The sequence below is a fragment of the Eptatretus burgeri genome, chromosome 4, assembly GCF_056783735.1.
Source record: "Eptatretus burgeri isolate ZD-2024b chromosome 4, Ebu_testis_v1, whole genome shotgun sequence".
Taxonomy (NCBI): domain Eukaryota; kingdom Metazoa; phylum Chordata; class Myxini; order Myxiniformes; family Myxinidae; genus Eptatretus; species Eptatretus burgeri.
In genome coordinates this window covers 41,288,860-41,311,926 of record NC_140964.1, presented here as the reverse complement: position 1 = coordinate 41,311,926, position 23,067 = coordinate 41,288,860, and the positions used below count along the sequence as shown (strand labels likewise).

The 23,067-nt window shown below is 42.7% G+C and overlaps 3 protein-coding genes across 5 annotated transcripts in view; 1 reads left to right on the top strand and 2 right to left on the bottom strand.

Moving 5' to 3' along the window:
• The window catches only part of LOC147027871 (semaphorin-6A-like), a 200,432-nt gene that overhangs the window by 68,563 nt on the left and 108,802 nt on the right, over positions 1–23,067 (bottom strand). For all 3 annotated transcript variants that reach the window (XM_085877585.1, XM_085877586.1, XM_085877584.1), the window contains 2 exons: positions 6,073–6,273; positions 5,773–5,896 (listed from right to left, as the gene is read on the bottom strand). In XM_085877585.1, coding sequence (XP_085733711.1) covers positions 5,773–5,896; positions 6,073–6,199 — 251 coding nt within the window. In that variant the 5' untranslated portion in view covers positions 6,200–6,273. The remainder of the gene's footprint in view (positions 1–5,772; positions 5,897–6,072; positions 6,274–23,067) is intronic.
• Positions 724–4,768, top strand: LOC147027873 (uncharacterized). Its single transcript, XM_085880240.1, is given in 2 exon segments — positions 724–3,886; positions 4,076–4,768. Coding segments are annotated over 2 exon segments (3,831 nt in total). The 5' UTR covers positions 724–748.
• Positions 12,773–14,564, bottom strand: LOC147027872 (uncharacterized). Its single transcript, XM_085876487.1, has one exon. The coding sequence runs from the start codon at positions 14,547–14,549 to the stop codon at positions 12,843–12,845; it is 1,707 nt and encodes a 568-aa protein (XP_085732613.1). The 5' UTR covers positions 14,550–14,564; the 3' UTR covers positions 12,773–12,842.

The following is a 23,067-nucleotide window of genomic DNA, read 5'->3' as shown; positions in this document are numbered from 1 at the left end:
TAAAGGTCTATGCTCACATTTCAGAGACAAATAAATTTTTGATGCTTTAAAATATTGATCAAACTATGAAACTGGTAGTAGTTATGCATCTACTCATTTCAGGGACATCATCCATTGTTATGGTGACTGCACAAGTGATCAACCCTACATAGGCCCGTTCATCTGCAACTGGAGATGGCAAAGCGCATCAAACTTGTAGATCCATCTAAGCCAGATGCTGAAATGGGTCGAGTTACTCAGTGGGAACTCTGCATTCTTTGTCAACAGAACACCACTGAAAAGGTTCAGTTTCCCAGTCAACGAAAAGGTGAACAAGGTGAAGCAACACTCGCAGGGTACAAAACATTGGCTGATAATCTCCTCGAGTTTAATAACCTCGGTCTGCTGCCTAGAACGATAAACATTGACACATTGGACAAAGGTCATGGTGTCGAGGCAGCTTTCATTGCTCATAATGCACGTTGGCATAGGTCGTGCAGGCTTACGTAAACAATACAAAACTGGAACGTGCAAGGAAGCGTTCTAAAGATATACCGGCTGATGATGCAGGTGAAGGTACATCTGGTGTTTCTAAGCGCACTCGGTCAAGTTCTGCATCATCAATTTTTCAAGATATATGCTTTTTCTGTGGGCGGTCATCTGGAAAAGAGAAACTTCATGAGGTTTCTACTTTCAAAACAAACGTGTTCGAGAGTGTGCTGCACTTTTAGAACACGATGACTTGCTGAGACGTCTCAGTGGCGGAGATATGGTTGCTCTTGAAGCAAAATACCATGCAAAGTGCTTAGCCTCTCTCTTTTATCATGCATCCATGGTCCAAACGGAACAAGAAGGCACCGAGAATCTCGATAACATGCTCTGTAGCATAGCATTTGCAGAACTTGTGACATATATTGAGGAAACCCGTTTGGAGGATGCCACCATTGTTCCTGTATTTAAGCTAGCTGATCTATCAAACCTGTATTCCTCCAGGCTGGACCAACTAGGAACCAAGCAGGAAAGCTGCATACAATCTACAAGGCTGAAGCAGCAAATTCTTGCCCATTTTCCTGACATGAGAGCAACTAAAAAGGGCAGAGACATTTTGCTAATGTTTGATGAGGACATTGGACATGCCTTAGCAAAGGTGTGTCAACAGGACAGTAACAGTGATGCAGTGCACCTTGCACGTGGGGCTCAGATAGTCCGTGGACATCTATTTGATAAATCCAAGCCATTTGATGGTTCATTTAGTGCAACATGTCAGGAGGAATCTGTGCCTTGTTCACTTATATCATTAGTCAACATGATACTGGAGGGTCCTAGCATTAAGGACCAGGCGTACCAACCTTCTAACCCAGCTGCACTAAGCTTGGCACAGCTTCTTAAGTTCAATGCAGTCAAGCATGCCCGAAAGCAAAAGGAAAAACCCACTAATTTGAGACACAGTCTGGAATGGGAAACCCCACTGGCAATTTATATTGGGTTGAAACTACATGCAGAAACCAGGAAGAGAGAATTGGTGGAGAAGCTCTCCCAGCTTGGTATTAGCATCACGTATGATAGAGTTATTCAGATTTCTGCTGATATGGGAAATAGTGTGTGCCTACTCTACAGATTGGAACAGGTTGTATGTCCACCAAACCTGAAGCAGAACTTGTTTACTACATCCGCTGTTGACAATATGGATGTTAACCCGAGTTCTACAACAGCTAAAGACTCTTTCCATGGAACCGGCATCTCATTATTCCAGCACCCAAGACAACCACATGACGGCACTGATCGTGGTCAAATTATTCTTGGTGGTGCAGCTGGCACGAAGAAACTCGATGCTTTGCCAAATTACTCCACCAATGTACGACCTGTTAAGGCAAGCGTAAAGGGGTCAGCAGTTCCAGAAATATGCCTTAAGTCTCTGGCCCGGGAGAAGACGTCCGGTGACGATAGATGGCTCGAGCATGTAAGAGAGCACATAGAAAACAAGACCACAACTTCTCGTGCTGATAACATTTCTTGGGCAGCTTACCATGCTCACAACCTGTCTCAATCAGCTCGTCCAATGTCCGTAACGGCTCTACTACCACCACTTCACGAGAGTGCTCACACTGTGGCCATGATAAAACACTCAATGGATGTCATTCTGAGTGCTGTGCAGCATATAAATCCTGGGCAAACTCCTGTCATCGCCTTTGATCAGCCATTATTCGCAATTGCAAAAGAAATTCAGTGGAAATGGCCTGAGAAATATGGAAAGGATAAATTTGATATTCTGTTTGGAGGGTTGCACATTGAACTGGCTGCACTGAAGACAGCTGGTGACTGGTTAGCAGGAAGTGTTTGGGTAGAAACCTTGGTGCAAGCTGACATTGCTTCAGCCGGAACAGCAGATTCCTTCCTGCGAGCTGCGCATGTTGCACGTACACGTCACACACATCAGGTTACAGCTGCAGCATTGAGCATACTGCAGCATCACGCATACGATGACTATGCAAGAGCAGCTGACAAGGATCAACAGTTATCATTCAAGGAATGGTGTCAAAGAAGAACCAAAGAATGTCCACAATCCCATTACTGGAGTCTTGCATTGGCATTAAATGTTTGCATCCTGACCTTTGTGCGCTCGTTGAGGGAAGCTGACTTTGATATGTACTTAGATGCTCTCTGGGAGCTTCTTCCGTGGTTCGTTGCTCTTGACCACACACACTATGCAAGATGGATCCCAGTCCACTTGCGAGATATGTTAGGCCTTCATAGGACACACCATGAAGTGTTGGAAGAATTCCGAGCTGGCATGTTCACAGTGTAAAAGACTAAGCGCATATTTTCCTCCATTGCCACGGACCAGGCACACGAGCAGAATAATGCATGCATCAAGGGAGATGGAGGAGCTGTTGGTCTGATGGACAATCCCAATGCTCTGCAAAGATGGATGGTTGCTGGCCCAGAGGTTGCAAGAGTGATTGGTAAGTTTGAGATGGCCCAGGAGCACCATGGCGGCAAAGCTCAAACGTTGCATCACGACCAAACTGAAAGCATACAGAAGTCCTTCGACAAAGATGTTAGATCACTTGTGTCAGTTATCGAGGAGCTTGGTAATCCATTTCTTGAAGAAACCACTGACATTGTGGTCTTCGACACAAAAGACATCGCAAGCTCATCAGTTATTCACAGTGTGCAAAATGTGCAGAAGGCGGGGAAGGAGGCTTTGGAATCATTTGTGCAAGAAAGGCTCATTGAGCATAAAACGCCTCTCAATGATGTCCTCTCCCGCAACAAGTTTCCATTATTTGGCAGCTCATCAGGAAAAGCCCAGCCTAAAGACAAACAGAAGGTAGCCTCATTAAAGAGCGATGTGCAATTGTTTTCCCGCCTTTACATTGCTTGTCAGACATGTGAGGGAAACCTTGATGATTTTTTCCGTCATGAAAATCAGCCTCTCCCTCCATCCCTGTCCTAGGCAGGGAAGCTTCGAACTGGAACAAAGAGTGATCTTTTGCAATGCTTTGAGGAAATTGCACCAGCAAGTACACAGGCTCCAGAGGTTACATGTGTAATACTTGATGGGGCAGCGATTGTTCAAATGCTAAAGCCTGGAACAGCGAAGACCTTTGGGGAATATGCCAAAGAGGTATTCATCTCATTTGTTCTCTCCCAGTACAAATCTGCAACCCGACTTGACCTGGTGTGGGACCGTTACCTGCCTGAAAGTCTGAAGAGCATGACCCGAGAAAAGCATGGCAGGGGAGTTCGTCGACGTGTGGGTATCTCAGTTGCAGTTCCTGGACAATGGCAGAATTTTCTTCGTGTCGACCAAAACAAGACAGAACTTTTCAGTTTCCTGTCCAATGAAATAATCAAGTCAGTTGAAGACCAGAGCAAAGAGTTAGTAGTCACACTGGAAACAGAGGTTCTTACTGCTCCACCACGCATGAATCTAGAATCACTTGCTCCATGCAGCCAAGAAGAGGCAGATGGCCGCATGTTCCTCCATGCAGCTGATGCGGCACAGAGAGGGAATGACAGCATCCTCATCCGAACCGTTGATACAGATGTTGGCGTACTTACAGTTATGGCAACTCAGAGACTTTCTGTGAAGATATGGTTAGCCTTTGGAACAGGGAAGAGCTTGCGATTCCTCCCTGCACATGACATAGCCACTGCTCTCGGCCCTGAGAAGTCTAAGGCCTTCCCCATGTTTCATGCACTGACAGGATGTTGCACCGTGTCAGCGTTTGCTGGGCATGGTAAGCGAACTGCATGGGCTGTATGGGAGTCGTTCCCAGAGCTCACAGATGCACTATCTGAAGTCAACCATGAACAAACAGATATAACTGAGTCCTGTATGAGCATTATTGCAAGATTTGTCATTTTGATGTATGATCGCACAAGTACCTGTAGTGACATTAATACAGCACGAAAGAAACTGTTTGCAAAGAAAGGCAGACCTCTGGAATCAATTCTGCCTACACACCATGCTCTGGTGCAGCATGTTAGGTGTGCAGTGTACCAAGGAGCATTATGCTGGGGCCAGGCATTACATGCACAGCCTGAGCTCCCATGTCCAAGTGAGTGGGGTTTTCCAAGTGAGTTAAACAAAAAACATCCGACGGTCAGTTTAAACCGATTTAGACAACACTACCGGAAGCCGCAAAGATCTGCAATGAACTTATCGAGTGTGGATGCACAAAAGGATGCACTGATCGCTGCAGGTGTAAGAAGTCTGCACTTCCATGCACGTCACTTTGTTCTTGTGATAGGGAATGCAACAGAGACTAGAAAAGTCAAATGATGGTAACTGTGGTTTTTTGCCAACTGCTTGTGATGTTTTCTTGATGGTTCATTCCTTCACACATTGTGCTAACTGATGACAGTTTATGTTAGCCTTTGGATGGTGGCTATCTTGGATTATAAGATAGCTGCCACATATTCAATCTCACCATTGGATTCCTAGACCCCTAAAATGTGGTATAGGCATTAAAACTGTATTGATATCTTTACTACTTAAAGAGATATTGAGCAAAATAGTTTGTCAATGGTGGCCATCTTTGATTTCAAGATGGCAGCCACAATTTTCAAACATTTTATGTCACCATTGGCTTCCTTAAGCTGTAAAATGTAGGTATAGGCGGTTCAACTGTCTCTATCTGTACTAGTTAAGGAGATATTTAACAAAACAGGTCCACACTGGTGGCCATTTTGAAATCCAAGATGGCCACCATACGGGGTGCAATTTCCGGTGGCTCCTGGACTAAAAATCTTTGTATTGTATTACTCTAACCATGTGCCAAGTTTCATGCTTTTAAGGGAAAGTGCACAATTGATCAACTAAGCCGCCCCACTATAAGGATATAAATTCTAATCATCAAGAAACTGAGCTGGTCTCAGGAAAATTATCATGTTATCATCAGAATTTCGGCTTTTAAAACCCAGCTGGCTTATTAATGATTTTCAGAGAGGACATGATCTGCCTGTACTGCATGATCTTATCGATGTGTCACACCTGTCCACGCCTTGTGAGTAGTGCGAGCTGCCCCCAGGGCAATGTGTTGTGGGTACTAAAATTCCATGAAAAAGGCAGAACCATCCTATCATACTCTCAAAATTTAAAATAAAATATTGCATTTGGCTTAAATAATTAGCAATTATATACTGCAGTCTGTCTACTTTGTAACAAATGGGAACAAGTTAACATGGCCTTTGGAGTGACCTTTGTGAACCAAAAACTTTATTACCCTTAACACCCGAGGAATAGTAATTGTGCACTAATTATTTCACATGGCACTCTATTCACACCTCTCTCCGATGTACAGCATGTGTCCAAGTTTGAGCATGGTCTGGAAGTCAAATGGTCTACCTGCTGTGACTTGCCCTCTTGTGTATTGCCCTGCACCCTGAAACCAGGCACACTGATCACCACCTGCAGAATGGAGGAGAAAAGGTGACTTTGTATCAGGTTAATGAGGGGTGATGTTGCACTACATGACAATCCTTCACCTACCCATCATTCTGACAGCGTCCGCCTTCCCCAAAACTTCACCGAAAGCCTAAAACCTATCAAGATGCACATCTAGCAAAGAGTCTGCTCAAACCTACCTTCAATCACACTGACAGCCTTGCTGTCATCTGGGAACGATGATGAGATGGCGGCAGGCAGGAGCAGCAAAAGCGAAGTAAAGAGCAGGCGGCTGGGAATCCCTCGCCAGCCTCGTTTTAGTGACATATCTTGGCGTTATCCTCCACTCCTTCCTGCTCCCACCACCCACCACCGACCCCTACCCTGTCAAGGTGTTGTACCTGTTAAAACGAGTGACCAATTGGTTAGAACACAGGCTGATACTGAACAAACTAATATGAACACATTGGTTTTGGACCATGTACTTATTGAGTTATTATAACTTTTACAAGAGCAATGTGCCAACAATAACTGAGCTAGGCAGCCGATTGCTGTACATAGATGGTCATAAGGTTCTTACTGGCAAACTTCAAATTCGAGCTTCACAACATTAGAATCAAAAGTAACAAGATGTATCGCATTCCGTAAACCTTTACAAACGTCTGGAAATTTTAATTGAGAGCTTACATGCACATGTGAGCACGTGCACGCACACGTATGATCGACCGAGGACCTCAACGTCAGGAAGTTTGAACGGCCTCGTGATTTGAGCACAAATCATAAGGGAAGGTGGGTTGTGGCACAAAAGAGCTCAAATTAAATTTACATATTCTCCATTCATCTCTCCAGTCTAAATGTTTCGTTTTTGTTTTGTGTAATGCATGTGCAAGCTCTTTTCATACGACTTGAACATTCAGTAAGTAATCATGAGAATATTCTTAATGGAGAATGTCGCTTTGATCGATTGCTTCTCCACAACTCACCAATTGTGTTAAGGATTACGAAATCTAAAGTTACAATTCATTTCATTGTTATTATTATCGTGATGAACGTTTACTGTACAACACACAGGAACTCCAAATAAAGTATTTCCTAACCCAGTCTAGTTTTTGACATTTTTATTCGATCAGAATAATGATCTACGCAACTTACAAAGGTATGCTTTGTGAAGATGAATTATAATCGCCAAAGTGGCATTCAGCACATGAAGAATTTCTGTCACTCCGTTTGTAACTTTTTAAAGTAAAAGTTCGAGATGATCACAAAATTACATGTGCTCGCTGTCTCTTTGTTTCCCGATGTGATCAGTAAGTATCATGTCTCACACACAATTTGTTTCATTTCAGAAATGAAAACAATGACATCTCGTAACTAGAACGGCACTTGGGAGAGCACATACCTCTGCCAGGTTGAACAGTTTACATTTTGTATCCCACTGATGGGCATCAGACCTGAACCAAAATCTAATCAGCTTGTTCTTGTTACCGACCCAATCCATCCACAATTTTTTGTGGTCACATGCTATACAGTACAGTATATCGTTTTTCACGGTAACCATCTCTCAATAGTGAAAAACCACTTCAAAAATTATAGTATTTGGATCTGTATCTTCACAAAAATCTCACCAATTCGGCTTTGCCACACACCCAACCTGGCCACCAAGTTTCGTCCGAATCCATCCGTAACCTTTTGAGATATTCTGCTCACTGACAGACAGACAGACAGACAGACAAACAGGAGGAGAGGAGATTGGGACCATATTCTGTGCAGAGCGTTGGTGCTGCTTAAGCAGTCTCCTTGGCTATTGGGCACAATCCTGTACGGGTCACCACTCCGACACAGTATACCAGCGTGCTGGCACTCATTTTGCTGACCTCGGAAGGATGACATGCCGAGTTAACCCCACCTGGTATTAATTCAATAGCTGAGAAAGATTTGAACTCAGGACCCTAGGATCCAAAGCCGACCACGATAACCATTAAACCAACACCAGGCATAGACAAACAGACAGGGGTAAAAACATAACCTCCGTCCACCTTCGTTGACGGGGGTAACAAATATTATGGACAAACAACCTTAAGTTAGCAGCCATTGCATAAGCTTTATGGCCCTAATGGCCTCCTTCTACAATGAAGTTCCTTGGAAGAGAACTCATTGTACGACTATGTCCGTCACGCATGTAGGGTGAAAGAATTTTCGAGATGACCCTAGTCGGCTGCCTCCAAAGATGCACTACCTGCCAGATGTGCATTACTAATCAATGAAAAACCTCTGATGATATAAACCCATGCAATACAGATCCTTTAAGCCAGGCCCCACTGCGCTGTCACAATGATTCTTGTCATGCTGTTAATTGATCGAAGTATTTTATACAAATAGTGAGCTTGTATGGACACAAAATGAAGGACAATGGCAACCTGTCAGGCTGGAACAACTTATGGAATATCATAAAGGAAAATGGAGATCAAAATTTGGCTTTTCACTCTTTCCCACAATCATGTGTGGCAGCGAGCATCCAGACTATACTGATCATCATGTGCAGGATATTACCTGCTCGGTTGCATAGTTTGTCATCCAAAGGCTTACATTTTGTCCAACATTTGTCATGGAATATTTACAATACCAACTGGATAATTTGATATTCACTTCAAAAATGCAAACAGACAATTTGACATCCACTTCGAAATTTGGTGCTCAACAATTCTTTGGAACCCAAATCCATTGATAAGACTGGTCGTTTGTTCGACAGCATATATATTCCATTTACCCCAGTGCTAATTCCAATAAGGGACGCTCTTTTCAATCTTGCACAGCTTAAGGCCCAAGTGGTCGACCACTTCTGTTGTCTCACCTGTACATGTTTTATAACTCAAAAGTCCTTGGTTGAAATGTATTCCCAACTTTACTCGGTGGCAAGCTGATAAAGCTACTGAATGATTTTTCCATCTGTGGTCAGTGGGCAGGACGACCGGATGATTACCGAGGATGGGTAGGATAGGATGGGAGATGAGGATGGAGATTATAGATGATGAAGTGGAGGTGAAAGTGGATGTAGACATAAGAGTGCTGATGGTAAGATTGCGGGGACGAGAGAAAGGCAGATAAAGATGCGAGTATATCTCAAGATCGATTTTTGTGCCGCCAGGCAAGGCATCCATTTGTAACAGCTGTCAGTCCTGAGTATGCATCGCTCGTATGTTGGTTAAACCCAACGACAGCAGCTGGAACCCACCATACTGTGTCCAACTGCCTCAGCTGTGAACGGCATGCACACATGCACACCCCTAAAGCGCAAGGCTCCGGATTCAAGCTCTTGGGTACACAAGCGCCCGTGACTGCCAACAAAGACAGCTCACAAGCCTGCCACCCTTGCTTCCTGCCCAGGTGCGAACACATGCAGCCCGATACTGGCAGGGCATCAAAGCACCGAAACTGTTATATCATAAGGCTGATTTGGACGGCTGCCTGGAAGGCTTGGCTGCTACCATGATTAGGCTTTAATGGCCCATGCGTCCTATTGTGGGTCGAGCATGAATATCTAAATGTAGACCTTAATTGTGTGTATAAACACTAGTTACGGAAGAGGCTTCAGGCCCAAAGACATAAAATATAAACTGCCGAAATTTCTCATACAATAAATTGCTCACTGTAAAGGCTTGGGAGATCAAAGATACGTGATGTCAAGAAGGAGAACAAAGACAATTAAAACAAAGAAATAAACAAACCAACAAAAGCTACAAAGAAAGGCCAAATGGAAAAATATGTGAACGTATAATTCAGGAGTTGCATCTGCAGACGTGCAGGTGCATGTTTCTCAGCATGGCGGCACCAAATCCTCCCTGGCTTAGGTTGACAATGCTGGTTTCTCAACACATTTGCTCATCAGGGAGATTCTAACACAGAAGGCAGCACTTGCACCTCCAAGACAATGATCCGGGCAAGTAGTGTCATGCATTGATAAACAATAGTGTGCCATAAGTCTTTCAATTTTTTTCCTTACGGTGTAATTAAGAAAGAAATGCAAAACCTTTGTTTGTTTTCTCTTCATATGATGTGAAGCAAGAAGCCCTTAAACCGCATCCTATCTTGTGGCAAGAAACAAGAATGGAACTTTCAGCTCATCGTCGTGCTCGAAATTTTGAGATGGAAAAAACATTCAACACACCCAGAAAGTTAAGATTTCTCGACTTGGTGAGCAAGGCAAGTGCTCCTCATGTCATACAGAAAAAATATGAAAGCATTCAAATGCACCATATTTCTCAGTTCACCATTAAATCCTTGCACGTACGACTTATTAAAGCCTGAGCTGAAGTGTGCGACGACCATGATGTGGGATTAAAATGGTTTCCTCGGTGGTGAAGGCGGTGATGAATGTTTGCTCATGCATCCCCCGGGGCCGGCTCCAATTTTGGGGCCTCGAGCGAGGCTTCTGCATCCAGATGAAGCCGAAGTTCAGGGATGCGCTACCCCCACCTGTCACGACTTGAACTCCCACCTGTCCCAAAACGGGCTTAATTAAACAGTTTGTGGATGGTGTCACAGCACAACTGTTAAAACAAGCTCACTCTCCCTATCATAGTGCCACACCATGTCTAATTCCACAAAATCAATCAATAAATGTACTTCATAATTAGAAATGTGTGCAATTCCTAAAACCCAATTCCAAATCTTTGCATAAACCATAATACTAGTGCTAACCCTTTCAGTAACTGCACAAACAATTGCTGCAGCATTTGCTTTATCCTCATGCCAGAAGTGACCTGAGGCCTAAGCTGACAGCATGTGTTCATGACCCGTGGTAATACTCAAACTTGACGGAACAGCAATGCAGCAGTAGACACTTCCATCCAAAATTTCTAATTAAATTAACAATGCCCTCCTTCCAAAGAAAAACCCCTTTAGGCCTATCTCCAATTGCTGAATTGCACACATTCAAGACTCCAAGAAAAGTTTTTTTTTTCCAGTTTATAGCTTGTTTTATTGAGACTTGCTTATTGCAATACAGCACAAGTATGCCGAGAAAGTGCTACAGTGGCAGCTGTGTAGTCACAAATCCCTTTAAGTCAACCTTTGGTGTTCAGTCCTTGGAGAGGAAGGAAAGAAGACTTGAAAAGAAGGAAAGAATCCACAATTGGAATAGCAAGCATCAAAAGTCCATAATCATTTTTATCGATGCTCCCATATTTTTGTACACAAAGCCACGGCAGAATTTTCCCGTGATGTGCTTTACAATTTGAAATGTTGTCTCTGACTTTTTAAGGCAGCACTTGCAAGATGGTGAATCAAGAGGGGGAGGGGAATCTCCTTCAAGATATTTGATTTGAATTTATATGAATAATAAACCCAGACAACAAAGGGTGTTATTTGAACAGTACAATTATCTGGTTTGATGAGCCTACCGTCTGAAGGCAGTATAACCTCATCATACAATCTAACATGCTTATATTGGGTAGAGCCATAGATAGCCTGACCACTTTATTAGGAATGTAATGTGCTGAAAATTGGGTCGTAAGAACTTTCACAGCACAAACCAGAGATAACTTTTTGTCATACAATGCAGAGATAAAATTGAATTTTTCTTTTAAACATTGGAAAGCTTGAAATAAAAGAAAGGCAGCAGCTGAGTCCAACAGGATTGTGCGGAGGTAGCACCCGTACCTTTTGAGCTGTTTCTGCTGGGTTCGATCTCGAGCCCACGATAACCTGTCTGAATGGCGTTTCGCAGGCAATGAGTTTCACCACAAAGTGTGCCGTCCCTCGGATGAACGTTAAACCGGGCGTCCAATCTGCCTGCATTATAGACAGGGCAAACCCAAGGAAAAACTAACATTTTTTCCAGTCAAGGTTTTCTCAGTGGATTCATCATCCTGAACCCATACCATTTGACATAAGCTTGGGGCCCACCCAGAATTTTGCCTCAAATTCAAGATGGCGGCCAAAATCCAAAATTGCTGCCAAAATTACCTTTAGATTTATACTGCCTCGTAGTGTTTCCTGTCAAGGTTTTTTCAGTGGTTCTGTCATCCTGAACATATATCCTTTGGGATTAGCTTGGGAGCCACCCAGGATTTGGCCTAAAATCCAAGATGGTCGCCAAAAATCAAAATGGCAGCCAAAATTAAATTAATTAGGTATATACATACTGCCTTATAGTTTTGTCTGTCAAATTTTTCTCAGCAGTTCCAGCATACTGGACCTATAGCCTTTAAAATTAGCTTGAGCGCCACCCAGGATTTGACCTCAAATCCAAGATAACCGTCAAAATCCACTTAATTATATTCAAAATACGTCTTAGGTTTTCCTGTCAAAGTTTTCTCAGTGGTTCCGCCATTCCAAACCTATGTCCTTTGTTTATTAGCTTGGAGGGCACTCAGGATTTGGCCTCAAATATGCAAGATGGCCACGAAAAACAAAATGGCCACCAAAATTGAATTAATAAGGGTTCTCTTTTTCTGTTAAATTAACTTTTTGTACCTAATATGGGGTTTATAATGGTACCAGAAATTGATGTTGGGATCGAGAATACTCAACCGAGCTTCAGTATCACGTAAATATGACATTCTCACTCAAAACAGGCCACAAAATGTTAATGGAGATAATATTAACCGCATTTTCTGGTCATCCTACAGTTCAATTCACCAACAAAATGGGCAATACAAACACATAATTAAGATAGAACTGCAAGTCCAGAGTTAATGTTCATTTGCTATTTTCCAAGTTACTGTCCGTCTGAGTCAGATGAGTGGACTGCTCTAATACTGCCAAAAGAGGTAGCCGCCTGCTCTTCAATGCTGTCGCTGTCACTTCCGGTACTCTCGTCCCCTCCTGTGCTGTCGTCTCCTTTGTCCTCACTATGGCTGTGTCTCGTTCTTCTCTTCTTCTTTGGGGGCAAGGCCGTGTCTCTCTTATCTTCTGTGTCTGCATCATACTTAATGTCACCTGTATGATCGGAAATGATTTGAATGCTTTGTCAAATTGATTTCGATAATATAAGGCTGTGAATTGTATTTCTAAATGACAAACAACAAGTCTGAAACAGCAAATGGAAACCTTGCGTCGCTTTACTATAAATAAATGTATATTTACCTGGTGTTAACCTTCTTATGCTGCTCGTCACCAAAAGGCTTGGTGGGAATTGGGGGCAGGTGAACCATATTGGCGGAATACCATCTTCCGTTTCTTCCCAACCTCTGTGTTTGATGGAAGGATACTCAATATCTTGTTCCAGACATTGATACCAGATGAAAGCTTGTAAATCGCTCCTCTTGAGGTGTTCATTGGTGCTACTCTCATCTGGCAAGATACTTGAACTGGATTTCACTTTCTGCTTGTCATACATTCTGATCCTTGTTCTCACATACTCTTCATGTTCACTTCCAGCATACTTGCAGGTTCTCAAGAAGGTCTTAGCATCGGCGATGTCTTCAACTGAAGTGCTCAATGTGCCAAGTTGCGAGAGAAGTTGGAACTTTCCCAGTTTCTTCGTCTTCTTCAGTGGTTTTACTTTACCAACACCAAATGGAAAAGAGGTTGTATCACACCTTGTAATGCTGTGATAGGCAGGAAGTGCTTGACACATTTCGTCACCAAATCGGTCAGTTAGAGCCTTGAAGCTAACATACCTCTCATGGTCAATCTTCATCATCCAGTCTTGTAATGGTTTAATGACAGAATAAGCATAGGTCAGGAGAACAAAGACATCTGTATCTGTCGCCCTGACAATTACAGGATCTGTTGACTTGGATGCATGGAGGATGAGTCTGGTGTCAGCTTCGTGGTGGTTGCAGAAGTCAAGCATCTCGATTTTGAGTTGCGTTATTAACCAGGTATTATCTTCCTCTGTCACAGTTAGTTGAACTTTCAGGTTGGATCTCACAGCATCGGTTTTGTAGTAATCGACTAGAAATTGAATCAGTTCTGTCTTATTTTCTGAGTTTCGCAGAAACGAGTCCCAATCTTTCCCTTTAGGCATGTCCTGTTCAGAGCTTGTGATGCGAGTTCTTCTTCCAGGCATGCCACGGAGACGTTGAGTGAGCTCCTTCGTTGTGACTGTACTGTATGAATCAAATATGATTCCCAGTTGCTGCGGTTTGGAGTCACCTGCTGGCAAGCAAAATTTCAACAGGGCTGCTGCATATTTTCCCCAAGTTTGTTGAGCAGGAACAGATTTCACAGCAGCCATTCCAACTAAAAGCCAATTTCCTTCATGTGGCGGGTTCTGACGGACTGATTCAGACTCTTCTATGAGGTAGTTCCTCAATGTTGCTTTTGAACCTTGTCTCAAATCTCTCTCTGGTGTGGCTAGAGCTAGTGGGACAGTAGTCAAGGGATATGAATGTGCCTCTTCTGGAGATGTTGCTTTGCCTACCAGAAAACCGAAGGCCTGTCTGTCTTCTTTCAGGATATTAACAACTTTTGGGTCTTTCTTGGCCTTCTCCATCCCGGTTTTGATCTTGAGCTTGGTAATCTTGTTGAAGAAATTGACTCGTTCTTCACCACTGGCTTTGAGTCTCAAGTCAACAAATTCTTTATATTTCTGTTCTCCAGCTTCTGCGGATGACATCAATCCTCTTACAACATCAAAATCGATTTCCACACCAGTCTTCATATAACGAGCAGGACCATTCAGGAATGGGTCAAAGTATTTGTCAAGCTGAAGTACTAGATTATGAACCATATTTTCGTGGTGTATTCAGACCGCTATTGTGGTCTCCTTGTGGGCTGAGGAGGTGATGATATTTAGCCTTTCCTTCAGTGTAGCTCTGATCTTAGCCATTATATGACTGGTCTTGACGAATGTGTCTGTTATGCTCTCATTGGTACTGTATCCGCCTTGCATTGGACCAACTCTGACCTTCACTTCTCGGTTGATTGTGGTCTCAGTTATCAAACCGCCATGGATTGTAGAGAAGGGCTCACAAGACAATGGCACACCATCCGGAAATTTCTCCCTCCCCCAGGTCCATAATTATTGTACAGCCCCTAAACTCTGCTTTTCGAGAACCGAACGTTCTGGGGGACAAATAAGACGAAATATCAATTTTGAGGTAATTTTGGCGGCCATTTTGGTTTTTCGTGGCCATCTTGCATTTGAGGCCAAATCCTGGGTGCCCTCCAAGCTAATAGCAAAGGACATAGGTTTGGAATGGCGGAACCACTGAGAAAACTTTGACAGGAAAACCTAAGAGGAAGTTTGAATATAATTAAGATGATTTTGACGGCCATTTTGGTGGCTATCTTGGATTTGAGGTCAAATCCTGGGTGGCTCTCAAGCTAATTTTAAAGGCGATCGGTCCAGTATGCCGGAACTGCTGAGAAAAATTTGACAGGAAAAACTATAAGGCGGTATAAACCTAATTAATTTAATTTTGGCTGCCATTTTGATTTTTGGCAGCCATCTTGGATTTTAGGCCAAATCCTGGGTGGCTCCAAAGCTAATCTCAAAGGATATATGTTCAGGATGACAGAACCACTGAAAAAACGTTGACAGGGAAACACTACGAGGCAGTATAAATCTCCTAAAGGTAATTTTGGCGGCAATTTTGGATTTTGGCCGCCATCTTAAACTTGAGGCAAAATTCTGGGTGGGCCCCAAGCTAATGTCAAATGGTATGTGTTCAGGATGATGAATCCCCTGAGAAAACCTTGACTGGAAAAAATGTTAGTTTTTCCTTGGGTTTGCCCTGTCTATTAGTTAGTGGACGTTAACGATCCGACGGTGTCCATTGTGAAAAAGTAGGACAGTTATCGCCAGCATCCTGAACAAATTACAAATTCCCGTCACTTTCAAACGCCAGCCCTGACCATCCGGTTGGTGAAAGACTTACCAAACACGTTCCCCAGCCGAATGAAGGTGGGATTAATTGGGATCCTCAACGAATTAGTAGTATTGAATTGTCTGGTCTTTTGAACAAAAAGATCCTTCACATGGCTACGTGGACTGCCGTATTAACAGGACACATATTATATAGTAAGCTAGCTTCATGTTAAGAGGATTTAAAAAATTTTTTTTTAAATGGCCAGACAGAAATGGAGATAAAGAATAAGCTTGAATGCAGTCTGCATGCTATTTTAAATAGTTGCACCTGAAGGCAATTCCATTACATGCATTTGGACGTATTAAAATTAATTCCTTCATACCTTCTTCAAAATTTAATGATGTGCATAAAATCAAGCGCAAGCTTCATAAATTAGCAATCTTGTATTTATTGAACACAAGCTTACAAGAGTTAAATAATAAAAAATTAAATGTATTAAACAACAGAACAGTCAGTCAGTCAGGGGACCGATGCAGGATAAACATCAAAAAGTTTAGTAATTAAAATTAGGAATCCAAATATGTAATGTGGCAGCACAAAATTCCCAAATCAAACAAGTCATGAAAGTGGTCTTCACTCCACAAATCAAACGTCAAGGTTCGATGTGCTCAATCATTTGATAAGAATTTTTTATCTAAGCATCAACAGAGTGGCTGACATAACCTTTTGTCACTTAATTTCAAAAGACGATATATTCTATTTGTTGGAGATGATTAAATAAAATATCGATCCGTTAAGTATTGAATGAAATGCAGTCGACTTCACTCATCATAATATTGTTACAATCACCAGACTGCACCGGTTGCCCGGTTCGAATCTGAAGAGTTGGGTCAAAACGACTGCAGAGGCCATGTGAGTCAACAATTCTGGGTCAGATGGTGGCCTTTTAACCTCTGCTACCGTAACCACTCTACGCCGATTGGCGATCACGTGACTGATCTTAATCTACAGCCAAGCAACCAAAGTCATGTGACGCAAGTGTATCTAGCGGTGTTCACTGTGACCAATTAACCTTAAAGGGATTGAAACAAACCACCAGACGAAGCCACCATAATGAACGGAATCCACCCAAGAGACTGTCAGGTTTCTATTTTGTATTGCAAGCACACGGGAGTGTGGGGGGGGGAGGGAGGGTAATACAAAAAGAAAAGCAATAACAGTGGTAAATGTGTATGCAATAAATAAACAATCCCCTTAGCCTTACTAAACATACACACCCTCGGGTTAATGATGAATCGGGAACCTTAATTATACCGTATTACCTTAAAGGCCTTCATTCATGCAACAGGGTGGAGACATGGAGAAATCACGAGACAGAAAGTCTCGCCAAACCCGGTAGAGCTAGTGGAGAATTGGTGAGTGTGTCTGCTCCAATGCATAGTTTGACTGGAAAAGGCGTGGCTGGACGGGTGGAAGTGTAGCTGGACGGGTGGAGGTGTGGCTGTCCACTTGGAGGTATGGCATTGCTTTAGCCGTTCTGCAGCTTTTCACACCCTCCAGTGACAATCAGTTCCAGCATCTCCACACGTCATCTCGATACCACATCCTTTTATCACCTTCCTCCCACATGTCATCAGTGATGTGCCACACCCCTCCCATCTTGCTTGCCATTGGTTGATGAGTCCGGTCCCGAAGCGGGGCGACCCTCCATGGCCTCTCACCCTAATGTTCTGGTGCTGCGGGCTGGTTGGGATGGTGGAAGCAGATTTTCCCACCTAAACTAATGGCTGAAGGCATAGCCAGACACAAACAATATCCCCCTTCCGCCACGCGGCGGGGGATAAAAAGCACATTTAAGACAGAAAATGGAGGATAAAAACATTAAACACAGGATCGCAGGGATGAAGATTATTTTTGACAAAGACAGCTCAACTTACTGATGTTTCATGAGCAATGGTGTCGAAAGTGATGTCAGCATGGAACTCCGAGGGAAAGACATAATCAGGAAAGGGCAACAGTCAATGGAAGCACATAATCTAGGATCGTGATATTCGTGTATTAATTTGAAGTAAAAGGCGAATCCGGTGAACAACTGCAGATCAATTGACTGTAAATTTCAACCTGGGGTGTTGGGAGCCAGTTTCATCAAAAATGGTCCACCAAAAACTCCACAGAGCGGGATACCATAGTCGGTTGCAGTTCCCAAACTACTCACTACAACTGGCAATGCACGTTTGCAAATCCAGTAGTGCAAGGAGCACAGGCAATGGACGACTGAGCAGTGGAGAAATGTGATATGGTCAGATGAATCATCCTTCACCATGTTCTCGACAAATGGAGGAGTGCACATATTGTGCCAACCTAAAGAACTCCACAACCCTGAGCATTTGGTTCGAACGATTAAGGGTTTAGGTGGTTCTGTGTTGTTGTGGGGTCCACTTTCCAGGCATGTGTGAGAGCAGTCATTCCATTTAAAGGCAAGGTTAATGCCAATCGCTACTTAATGGTATTGAGTGATCATATTCACCCCATGTTGCAGCATTTCTTTCCTGCCAGGAGGGGTGTCTTCCAGGAAGACAATACCTCCATCCACAGAGCACATTTGCTAGCCCAATGCTTTGATGAGCATGACACTGACATTATCCATGTCATGGCCTTCTAAGTCACCACATCTAAACACGATCGAGCATTTATGGTATATTCTGCAACGACAACTGAGACAGCGTTTTCCATCTGCATCAAAACAGGTGTGAGTTGATTGACTAATGGCAGCCAGTACAGCCTGAAGAATGGTGCCGCGTCCCTACTGCAGATTCCAGATCCTAGTGGACTCTATGCCACAGCACAAACACACCGTACTGCCCCCACATGGTGGTCCAACATACTATTAAGTGACTTTACATTGGTGTTTACATTTTTTTTGCCCACTCCAAGTAGATTTATATATACAGTATACACACACACACACACACACATATATATATATATATATATATATATATATATATATATATATATATATATATATATATATATATATATATATATATATATATATATATACATACACATACACACACACAAATATAAACACACACACACTTATATCTTTCCGAGATGACCTGTAAACCCGTTGGGTTCCCATTGTGACAGCGGTTGATGAAAAAAATCATTTCAAGAAAAAAAAAGAGATAGCTCCAGCAAACTATACTGCTGAGGTTGTTTGCATTGATCAAATACTCCCGAAGAGTACAGGACTTATTGGAAAATTAATTTTTACATTTCTTTTTCGTTGCTCGATTTGAAGGAAACATACATACATGCATATATATATATATATATATATATATATATATATATATATATATATATATATATATATATATATATATATATATATATATATATACACAGTCATGCGCCACTTAACGACGGTGTTACGTTCTGAGAAATGCGTCGTTAAGCGACGTCGTCGTTGTGCGAACATCTTTTTTTTTTTTTCATTTTCGTTTTCGAACATCGTACTTACACAAACATAGACACCTAAGCGATATGGTGTAGCCTATTGCTCCTCGGATACAAACCTGTACAGCATGTTACTGTACTGTATACTGTCGGCAATTGTAACACACATCCAAGAGACAGAAGACGCGTTAGATTTACCTTTGTGCAGTTCATGACTGCCATCAGTGTGGTTAGCAGCAGCTTACAATCTCCTCTCACATCGATTACACTGAACAATAAAATTTTTTACTGGAGATGTGTAAAGTGATTTAGACTAATTTGGGTACGCTGATTTCAAAAATCATAACCGTTTTGCTGTATCACGTCAGGATTTTCAGTAACAGAAATATTCCCATTGCCTAGAAGTCAGGATTTCAATGATATTTACAAAAATTCATTTATTCATTTATTTCATCATGAATGCTTCAAAATTATAGAAATTACAGAAAAACTCCACTAGAATGTAATTAAAAATGCTTTAGGCATTTGGCTTTGCGTTTGTGCTGCTCTGTGTCAGTTTCACGATGCAGGAACCAGCAGAAATCGCCCATCATGTTCGGGTTGTGCCACCCTTGGTAACGCGTCTCCATGAGTGAAATCTCTTGGTGGAATCGCTCGCCGTGCTCGTCCGAGACTGCTCCCAAGTTGTCAGGGAAGAAGTTCAGGTGCTGGTGTAGGAAATGGATTTTCAGGGACATCCTGGAGCCAAGTTTCCTGAAGGACTCCAGCAGCTGCTGCACTATTTCTTCATAGTTGTCCGCGCGCTCGTTCCCCAAGAAGTTGTCCGTCACAGCTTTGAAGCTCCTCCACGCTGCCAGCTCTTTGGGGTTTAGAGTTGTCGGAAAAGTTTCGTCCTTCATAATCTGTCGGATTTGCGGTCCAACAAAGACACCAGCCTTGATCTTGGCCTCCGACAAGGTGTTGCCAAACTTTTCCTTGAGGTATGTCATGGTATGTCAAAAAGGTATGTCAAAAACCCACGCCCATTCAGATCCATTGCCCGTACAAAACTTTTCATCAAGCCGAGCTTTATGTGGAGTGGTGGAAGGAAAACCTTGGCTGGGTCGACAAGGGCGACATGCTTCACGTTGTGTCGACCAGGTACATGCTCTTTTCGCTCTTCCCAATCTTTCTTCGTCCAGTGATTCTTGTCGTCTCTGCTATCCCAGAGACAAAGGAAGCACATGTATTTCGTGTAGCCTGACTGCAGCCCTAACAACAGCGCCACCACTTTCAAGTCTCCGCAGATGTGCCAGTTGAAGTCATTGTACTTGATGGAATCAAGCAGCTGCCGCATAGTCTCATAGGTCTCTGTCATGCCGAACGCGTGAGCCAGTGGGACTGATGGTTTCTCGTTGCCATTGTGGAGCAAAACAGCCTTCAAGCTGTTCTTCCCCGAGTCGATGAAGAGGCGCCAGTCTGCAGGATCGTGATCACACCCAAGTTCTTTCAACAGACCGTTGATGTCACTGCAGAATGTCATCGTGTCTTCCATCTCAAAGAACTCAGCCATGTCTCTGTGACGTGCTCTGAACAAGGATATCTTGGTGTTAGGTTCAAGTAGATTCCACTGCTGCAGCCTTGATCCAAGCAGCTCTGCCTTCGCCTTTGACAGCGAGAGATCTCTTACAAGATCATTTAAGTCTCCCTGGTTCAGAAGGTGTGATTCTTGAGTGTTGGGTTCAAAAGGTTCATCATCACCATCCTCTTCACCACTGCTTACAGCTATGTTCTGATCAGCTGGAGGTGTTGGAACGGGGTTCTCGTCATCATGAGGCACAGGTTTACGAGCAGAGACGCAGTCAGCGTACTTGATGTGACCTTTATTCTTCTTGTTGAAGCCGGCGATGCTTGTGCAGCAGAAATAACAATCATCATGATGATTCTGCGGCTCACGCCATATCATGGGCACCACAAATGGCATGCTCGCGCACTTGCCCACCAACCACTGAGTCAAGGTTGTGTGACAGCTTGTGCAGCAGATGTGTGGTGCCCAGCTCTGTTCTTGGTCCCCCACCTTACACCCGAAGTAGTGAAAGTAGGCGGCCTTCATTTTCACTGCTGTAGATATACTTCGCTGTTGATCTTTTTTGGTATACCGACCACAGACATAACAGAAGTTGTCAGGATGATTGGTACAGGAACGCCTACTCATCTTTATCTAAAAGAAAGAAATATAACACAAGTTAACAACAACTGTACGAAATAGACATGTTAAAGACATATGTAAATTTCATTGAAATCCTGACTTCTAGGCAATGGGAATATTTCTGTTCCTGAAAATCCTGACGTGATACAGCAAAACGGTTATGATTTTTGAAATCAGCGTACCCAAATTAGTCTTAATCACTTTACACATCTCCAGTAAAAAAAAAAAATTTAAATTTGTTGTTCAGTGTTATAGAAAGGTGAATAAATAGTGTTTGGATTTTATAAATATGTAATCATTGCATCAATGTTATAATTTTGAAAATGAATAAACGAGCACCTGTCAATTGTGATATATATTTTCGGAACGGTGCGATTGTTTTAACAACATAAAAAGCTTCACTAAAAATAAATCTGTTTTAATTGACGAACAACGATTTATTCGTGGAATTCTTCAATTCAAAGGTAATTTACTTGCAAGAAGGTAAACGTGGAAACATTGGTTCAGTTTGAAAGCCGATTTCCTTGAATCCCGATTTAGCACGACCCTGCTTTTTTTACGATGACATTTTATGGACCTCAACGATCGCATTATAACAGGGCCACACTGTCGTTGTTTATTATCATCATGAGGTATTATGTTCTGTAGAGTGTACATAATTGTAAGTGCTATTTTTATATGAGGCGACATCACTCGGCGATAGGAATTTTTCAGCTGCATATTATTATTATTTTTTTTTTCAGAGCTGGCAGACCCGTCGTATATGCGATCCGTCGTTGCCCGGAACGTCGTTAAGCGGCGCATGACTGTATATATATACACTAGCGATACCCGTGCACATGCACGGGATAGCAGTACAACAAAGCTGGTAGCAGACGACAGACCGTACACGGGGAATGACAAAAATACGCATTGTGCAAAATGCAAGTGGTACTATGGAAGCCAAGACTTCCCAAACATTGTCGGCATGTCCGCTAAGTGCCACAGCAATTTCATAGGGATCGTGTGACGGCGAGAAGAGTTTTTAGTGTGCGAGCTTGGTATTATAATAGAGAATATATACATACATATTATATATGCAGTATATCTATCTATATATCAATATATGCATTATATCTATCTATATATCAATATATGCATTATATCTATCTATATATCAATATATGCATTATATATATATATATATATATATATATATATATATATATATATATATATATATATATATATATATATATATATATATATATATATATATATATATATTGTTGCGAATTCGGGCCCGCTGGCGTGCGATCGGCCACGTAACTCGAATCGCGGCACGTCGCCCACCGGACGGACAATTCAGTCGTGACCCTCTCGGAACAAGGCCGAGAGCTAGTCACGGGTGGGTCTTTCGACCTCACCACAATCGTGCCAATCGGCCACCCGCGTAGGATAGGGTTGTTCGCCAAACTCGACCTACCTAAGTACCTACGCGGATGGTTAATCGGGCGATCATACCTCGCCGCAGGTCGACTTCAGACACGAACCGCTTAAGCGGTTCGTTCCGTACTGCAGAGATAACCGAGCGGAGTTATCGTCGACCTCGACGGTTCAGATTAGTTACCGGGAACTTACACCCACTACCAATCTCTTACACGATGCAGGATGGAGAGTCAACAAAAGGAAGGAGACGAAGCAAAGCGGGAACAATTGAACAAGCACATTTATTTCACACACGCAGACAGCACAGAAGGCACGTATTCAGTCACAGTAATAATAATAAAAGGCACGTATTCAAG